Raw genomic sequence first — 8,522 nt, 5'->3', positions numbered from 1 at the left:
CATCCCCATCTCTAAAGTTTAAAGCTCCAGCGCAGTTACGTTTTTTACATATGACAATAACGTTCTGCATGCAAAGCAATAGGGCCTATAGGCAAGCCAATACTTGTGGAGCTTGTGGAATTGTTCGGAGGAAAATGTGTCTCACAGAGCATGTAAGAACTCATCACTCTAGCTATTATAAACCAATGTAAAGGCTTAAGGAATAATGCAGAATGATTTGTTTATGTTCAGGGTCGTGTAAGTGTAGCCTCGTAATGTACACTGTTCTACCAGTGGATCACTTCACTGTTGGCTGAAAATAGGCAACGATCTTTACAACCATAATACTACACTAGTATGGCATTACACATTAATGTTCAGTGATACATTACTACTTGGTCATTGACATTCTGGCAAGAACACATTTATAACAGGGGCCAGGTCTTGACAGATTAAATCACATTACATCTCATCTCACTTTCATGGTCCGTGGTGACACCTTCCTTCATTAATGATCTAACCATACTGGTCAGCACGCTGTGTACTTTGAACACACACAGTCAGATTCTTACATACCAGATTATGTCAGGCACGTGTTGTGTCGGGGATTGCCACACAACACCGGTACCGCACAGGATGAGTTTGCACTTCCTGAAGTAATAGTTCTCCATATTGATCAGCAGGATTTGCACCTGCGATTTCAAATTTGTCTGGTTCAAAATCTATTACGCTGTAAGTAGATGACATTTCTCATGCTTGTCATAATATTGTGTAAATGCTGTATGCATTTCCATTTAGCAATAATGTAATTTCATTGCTCACATGATGAATCAATCGGTGTCTGGCAGAAAGATGACATTTTCAGATTTTTCTCTTAATGTTCATGCCTTAGTGTGCCTTTCTGTGTCCTCATAGCTCTAACCGTGTACAATATTGATTTCAGGAGAAAGCATAGAATGACTGGAAAGACTGTACTTCAGGCAGTGTTAATGACTTAATTTATACAGTAATTTTACACACATTTGACAACTGTAAATTCCAACACTGACAGACCTCTAGCCTCATAATCTGTACCCTTCCGCCAGGGGGGCACCTTAATCATTAAAAATCCATTAATCCGTTAATACCATATACCATTAAACATTTATCCATTAATACTACACTACAAGGGGATTAGAGTCTTTTTACAACTTGGTTTATGGCTATGTATTAATTTCTTAATGTGTTAATGTATTGACACATTAAAAGACTATTCACTGGTATAATGTTCTGCCCTTTCTTTCTCCAGAGGTCATGGGATTAAGCAATCTGGGACCAGGACGGACAGTGGTTCTAAGAGCTGCTATTCTCCTGTTCATGTTTGTGCAGACCACCAGTGGGGGGAACATCTTAGTCTTCCCTGTGGACGGCAGCCATTGGGTCAACATGAAAATCCTGATGGAGGAACTTCACGCCAGGGGCCACACGATGACCGTCATCCGCCCCTCCTCGACCATGTACATCACTGAGACCTCGCCGATGTACACCTCCATCACCATTCCGGACGACCTACGGTTTGACGACTTCTTCGATGACTACTTGCAGAAGCAGATAGAGTTCCTGAAAGGCGAGGCGTCCACGATCACGTTCTTCAGCGGCTTGGCAGAGTTCTTTACCATGCTGTCTGACGCGCACCGGCTCACCTGTGAAATGCTGGAAAAGATGTTTGGCGATCCAGACCTGATGCAAAGACTGCGAGATGAGAAGTTCGACCTCGTCCTCACCGATCCTGCCATCTCTGGTGGAATCATGCTGGCCCGCTACCTCAACCTTCCCCTGGTGTTAAATGTTCGCTGGATCTGCAGCGGTGAGGGCCACTTTGCCATCGCCCCCTCCCCTCTATCTTACATCCCAGTCCCAGGGTCTGGCCTTTCGGATGTAATGACGTTCCCTCAAAGGGTAAAGAATATCCTGTTTTACGGCCTGATCCACTTCCAGGACATGTTCGTAGTGGGCCCGCACTATAAAAATTTATGTAGCAAGTATTTTGATGCTGAGTGCGACGTGCTGGCCTACACTCAGGCCGCAGACATCTGGCTCATGAGGCTAGACTTTGTGTTCGACTTCCCCCGGCCCACTATGCCAAACGTGGTCTACATGGGCGGCTTCCAGTGCAAGCCCTCCAAACCCCTTCCCGACGACCTGGAGGCCTTCGTGCAGAGCGCAGGCGAGCACGGCATCATCATCATGTCCCTGGGCACGCTGGTCAAGGGGCTCCCCCACGACATGGCGGACGAGATAGCCGCCGCCTTCGCTCAGCTGCCTCAGAAGGTCATCTGGAGGCATCTGGGGGAGAAGCCCTCCACCCTGGGCAACAACACCATGCTGGTGGAGTGGATGCCCCAGAACGACCTGCTGGGTCACCCGCAGATCAAGGCCTTCGTGGCGCACGGGGGAACCAACGGCGTCCAGGAGGCCATCTACCACGGCGTGCCCGTGCTGGGCGTCCCGCTGTTCTTCGACCAGTTCGACAACCTGCTGCGCCTACGAGAGAGAGGCGGAGCACTGATCCTGGAACTGTCCGAACTGAACCAGCACACCTTCCACGAGAGGCTGCAGGAGGTCATCCACAAGCCCAGCTACAGGGCGAATATGCAGAGGCTGTCCAGGCTGCACCGGGATCAGCCCATGCACCCGCTGGACGTGGCCGCGTTCTGGGTGGAGTTTGTCATGAGGAATAAAGGAGCTGCTCACCTGCGCACTGACTCTTACAAGATGCCCTGGTACACCTACCACTCCATAGACGTCATGCTGACATTGATGTCTGTACTTGGACTTGTATTGTTTACTACTGTAATGGCTATTAGGTTTGTGTGCTGCAGGATGTTCTCCAGAAAGAAAACGAAGGCTGAGTGACTTCAAATACAGTAAGAGAACTAGAAATGCAGTGCGAGTGTGGTGTGTGAGTGCAGACCTCCGCCAAGGAAGCTGTTTGATAGTCAAATGTTCTATGTTACATCCTATTTTTTTCTAAGTCTTTCTACCTTGTTTTTGTGGAGTTAGAAACTGGAACGTCAAAATCGGCCCTATCCCACAATGGTTAAGAACCTTTTAAAAACATCCTGAAAATGACATAGGCTAGGCTACAGACAAACAAAAAGACAAACAGACCAAAAGGCAAACCAACGCGACCGTTATAAAACACCACTTCATTGTTTGTTCTACCGGTATTTCAGTAAATATTTTACCAGATGAATGATACTTCTGGGTGGACCTTTCAGACTCATTACTCCATGTGTTTTAACCCCTCAGTAAGCTGAGGAAATAAAATATCTAATGTATTATTGAGGGAAAATAATAACTGAAGTTGGGATATACATATTTAAGAACGGAATAAACCTCTAATATATATTTCAATCTGCTGTTCTCAGTGACTCATCATTACCTGTTTGAAATTATGTGCAAGAACCGTGTTTACAAATCACATGTTAATTATTAATCAGCTGCATGTGGTCCCATATCACTTTCTCTGCGATCATTGCCTGTTTGTGTGAGAGCGCTTTGTTGTACACCATAAACACAGTATATTTGACACACATACAGTGAGTCATCTCCATAGCATCACCACTAAGCTGGACACATGTTGAGGTATCACATTTGTTGTGGTATCATGTACATGGCTTACTGTACATCACGGTAATGAGCCTAACTACATCCTCCCTTATAGAGGATGATGTAGTATAATTATGATGTTATAAGATGACAAGAGGACGCCTGTAATCCAGAATTATTACGCAAACACACACAGCAAAGGCTGCTCTGTTATTTTAGGCATGAGGATGTGCAGAATAGTGATGTTTAGTCTAGTGGGGATTATGCTCTTGTGTAGTGATTGCAGGGGGAGCACGTGTTAGGGGTTTGCATATACGCTACAAGTGAAGAGGAGCGGTGGATTGTAATGGAAGACATCTGGAAGCCTTATGTGATAGGGGATATAGACAGAATAAACACCCCAACCCTTATAGCCAGTGTAGTGCTGGTGGAAAAAAGCTGTATTGAGCTGTGTGTAAAGAAATAAAACGTTGGATGAACATCAATGAATTTCACCACATGTCCTGTCCACAGTCTAACACATGATCATTCCTCAAATTGGCAGAGGTGTGAGACACATTTTCCCCCTGGACAGAAGGACCCAAACCAACAGTAGCATTTCTATGGAAAAGGAGGCGAGTTGAGAGGTTGGACTGCTTTCAGGGGAATTGTCAGGATTGGGTTGGGTGGGGTGGAGTGGTAATACAGTATCCAGGGGGCCTACTGTATGGAAATACCTTTGGGACCAAGTTGGCCACTGAAGCTGCAGACAGGAGCTGTAGAAGATGGACTGCAACACCAGGACCCTCTGGACAGGAAGCCATAGGTGGTGACAGGGGAGGGAAGAAGGCCAACAGTGCAGGTGTCTACCTATGAGCAGCAAAACATGTGTAAGCTGATGCACACAGTAAAAAATGCAGTGTTAATTCAAGAGAATTCTCTGACTAAAAGATGTTAAATCAACTCTCTAAGTGTTGAATTAAGAACACATTATTAACTAAAGTGACAGGCGCTAACAGCTGATTGGACAAGAGGTAACAGATGACGGCACTAAGTATTCCAAGTGGAATACCATGCCTCGCTTATAGTATGTTTATCAAAAGAAGCTGAACGGAAAAGAGAACTAGTTTGTGCATCTTCCCTCTGCCTAAACTCTGCTTATTACCCAGCCATAACGCCTGCACAGACTCTTAAAGTCTCTTCTGGGGGAGGACAAAATAAATGCTCAGCACGACAAAGCCTACACCGATCAAGCGCTTTAATCACTGAGGCGCTGAAACATTGTCTTTTTTTTAGTCTGTGATGGCAAATGAAAACCAAACGCAATTAAGTCGCAGGATAAGATGAAACAAGCTTTGTCCTTTTAGCCTGTGTTTTCTTCTTCATCTTCATCAGTAGTAGTTGTGATCAGTAAATAAAATTCATTTCCACTTGCTTGCATTTTTACATTCCATGTGAGACTTTTATGGAACTGTTGTTGTACTCAGTGCAAGCAGTAGCAGAGGAGGGGGAAGAGAAAAGGTACCCATGGCAAGAAGGGGCTTAAGGCGAAGAAAAGAATTTGCTAAGGTGCAGGGCCCGGTGGTTTTATGGGCTTTGTGCTTCTCCTGCACAACAAAGAATGCCCATAAACAGGGCTGGACCGGGACAAAATAAAATGGCCCGGGCATTCTTGCGTGCCCAGTGTCAATAAGACGATACAAAAAATAACAGCATCGGCCGCCGAGGAGTGTTGGCCCACCGTGAGATGCCCTGCTTGCCAGATCATCATTCCAGACCTGCCCATAAAGCAGACTGGGAACTGGACACCTGCCCTGAGTCTCAGTTATCCCCCATCTTTCCCACAGTCTAGACAATGGACCTAGGTGATGGAGGCCGCCACATGGGGCATCTAGATGGCAAAAGGGCACGGCTATTAGTTCCCTAATGGAGTATTCACTGACGCACTACCATGAATAGACCCCATTGGTGATGAGATGCTAGTCGAAGAAATACATGAATAAATGTAGATTTCAATTAGCTGTATTGTTTTAGACATACGACTGCACATTTACAAAGTGTTCTTTGACATTGTGCAATCGCGATAATTAATTCTTCTGTCGGACTGACATACGCCACACGAGCAGATGAGAAGGGCTGTGTACTTCAACTCAAGTCAAGTCAAGTCAAGTCAGCTTTTATTGTTCTTCAGATGTGAATCCCTTAGCAATGACTCACAGTAACCGACTGGACCTCCTTGCCTGAGATATTCAATATAACAATTCTTCACCTTTTTTGTTGGTTTTGTTTTTGTTTGTTTGTTTTAACACAGTTTTAAGAGGTAAGCAATGTCCAGTACTCGCTCCATTCAATACAGTCATCCAAGGTGGTGTCTTGCGAACACTCAGCAGTTAACAGACTGCATGCACTCCATTTTGTCCTTGCCAGTTTTGAGACCTTGTTCGTTCTCTTATTGTTTGTTGCTTTACTTTGCTAGAATTTCTACTTGCATGACTATAGATAATGTTTAGAGAGTTTTGAGGGTATGTAGACATAGACAGTGGATGTCAGGTTAGAATAACTTTTATAACTCTAAGGACCCAGAAGAGGGAGGGGGCTAGTTTAGATTAGAACGGTGTTACGATACGATTACGATTACACTTTATTGTCAGTTTTCAATGAAATTCTTTTTGCATCCCTGAGCAACACTCGCTTAAGACAGGACATAGTACATACACATAACATCACATCACAAGACTATTGCACAACTGACAAAAAACAAAAACAACACAGAACAAAACAAAAAACAGAGGACAATATTTTAATATTAATGCAAATAATTATAGCAATAACATCAAGACTACAAAGTGCATTTTTCCAGGGTCCAGCACTGGAATGCCCTTAATAACAATACAGAACCTCGTGTCTAAGTTGCCTCAGGGTAATTATATGAAATTCCGTTCAGTATCTTTTCAAAAATGTTATTTATTGAGAACAATGCAACATCAATGAAATCTTGCCACTGTGTACTGGTGCCCACGTTGCTGCTGACAGTGGGGTTCAGCCATTGAAGGACCATGCTGTGGTGCGCACTATCTGTTGTCTCCCTCCTCCCCAGCTGTCAGCCAGGCCTCTGACACGCTAAGTTAATGGAGCGGATGGAGCTGTATAGGATCAGCAGTAGTAGTAGTCAGCCTGTACTAGTAGTAAGACGTTTCCATGAGCTCATGATTCAAAATGGCAGCTGCACGTGGTCAATACAAAAGGATGTGTCCACACGGGTCTCATGACCCTAAGGTGTGACCCCAACGCGCACACAGACATTCATTGTCAACGGGCCTGAAGACTTAACCAATTGCCACAATGTGATGACAAATCCTCTTTCCTGCACCACAGTCCACCCCAGTAGGGGCTCTGTACATTAAAAAAGTGTTGTCTAACAGTATCATAATGAATTCTGAAAGGAATTCAATCATCGCTGTGATACAGATGAAGGCTCCCCGCTTTAACTCTGTGACTCTGTACAGGAAAGGATTTGTCCTCTTTTCGGCACAGTCACAGAGTCAACCCCTGTAGGGGCTCTGTGCATAAAAAAATATGTTGTCTAACATTACCATAATCAATTCTGAAAGGAATTGAATCATCACTGTGATGCTGGTGAAGGCTCCACACAGTCCACTGACTCCAGTGATGATGTGGAATGAGTATTTTCTTGACGCTTTGAACATTGCCCGGTTCAGGGGATGCATGCATCCTGACAGCTTGATCCTGCTTCATAATTGAGACCTACGTCACTTGGAGAGCAGGCAGCTGGTTGGCATTATCCTTCATGCTGTAAGCTCCATAGGCAGTCAGAGCTGCAGACAGTGTTTTCACTCAATTTTTTTGACCTACAACCCCAGTGAGGAAGTCCAGCTTGCCACTCAGTATCGGGAGATGGTAATCTTGAGGGAGGCTTCCCTTGAGCAGTTATACTGCAGGCCCATCATGGTGCTTACAATAGTGGGACAGCACATGGCAAGCAGGCTGCTAGGGTATGCAGGGAAGTCGACGGGGGGGACAAAGAGGTTAGTTGTCCCAGGCCCAAAGGGCTGGGGGGGCAATTGGATCACCATTACATTGTATATGGGGGGGCTTTCAGACAGTTTTGTCCCAGGCCTGGCCGAAGCGGTCAGTGGCCCTGCTGCTATGCTTTCCAAGATGAGACTTTCAATTGTAGAACGAGAAACGTAACAGTTTCTGAGGTATTCATTCGCATTAATTTTGCGAGAGGATTTTCTTCATCTACTCCACGGTTTCATATTGTCTCCAAGGAAAAGGCAGCTGCCTTACGGTTAACAAGAGCCAACAGATGAGGAATAGACATTTGCATTAGAAAAGGCAGCTTTGCTTATGAAGGTCAATTTCGCATGAAGAAAAGACTTTTCACATCCAACCTTTCAGAAAACGTAGCTGTCATATTCTCTTATGAACACGCACTGTGTAAAATCCTTGAGGGCCAATATAGTGCCTGCAGTGTATGCATTTCCCATAACTGTTTTTGATGAGACAAACAGCAGTTTCAGCACCAGTTGTTTGGGCCAATGGACAAAGGGGATTTCCCTGCACATATATGAGGAGCGAGGATTTAGGTAATTGTTTCTCATGCATTCAACTCATTTTGTGCTATGTGTGTTCTGAATCTTTATATCCTTGTGTAGCCCACGTTGGCAGGAGGCAATTGAGTTTTCTCCGTGAGCGTTTAAACATGCGAGATAATTGGATCACATTTTAACGCTATAATTTCCATCAAGCCTATGGACATGGTGAATTGAACATGGTCAGACTGCCAAAAGGGTCAAAATACTGTACGTAAGGAATGAGAACCCCAGGGCTGCATGCATAACTGTTGAAGCAAAGCAGATTATGGGAACACAGGTTAGACATCAGTGTGATAGAAACACTTTTCTACCCATAAAATAGAGCCACCACTAACCCCCCTGACTGTTTCTGTA

At 44.7% G+C, this 8,522-nt stretch overlaps 1 protein-coding gene across 1 annotated transcript; it reads left to right on the top strand.

Annotated features, from left to right (window-relative positions):
• Nucleotides 1-580: 580 nt before the first annotated feature.
• Nucleotides 581-3,375, top strand: ugt5d1 (UDP glucuronosyltransferase 5 family, polypeptide D1). Its single transcript, XM_063202505.1, has 2 exons — nt 581-711; nt 1,268-3,375. The coding sequence occupies exon 2, from the start codon at nt 1,273-1,275 to the stop codon at nt 2,872-2,874; it is 1,602 nt and encodes a 533-aa protein (XP_063058575.1). The 5' UTR covers nt 581-711; nt 1,268-1,272; the 3' UTR covers nt 2,875-3,375.
• Nucleotides 3,376-8,522: the final 5,147 nt, after the last annotated feature.

Source organism: Engraulis encrasicolus, chromosome 7, assembly GCF_034702125.1.
Source record: "Engraulis encrasicolus isolate BLACKSEA-1 chromosome 7, IST_EnEncr_1.0, whole genome shotgun sequence".
Classification (NCBI taxonomy): Eukaryota; Metazoa; Chordata; class Actinopteri; order Clupeiformes; family Engraulidae; genus Engraulis; species Engraulis encrasicolus.
The sequence above is the reverse complement of the archived record's forward strand: the minus strand, read 5'-3'. Positions and strand labels throughout refer to the sequence as shown.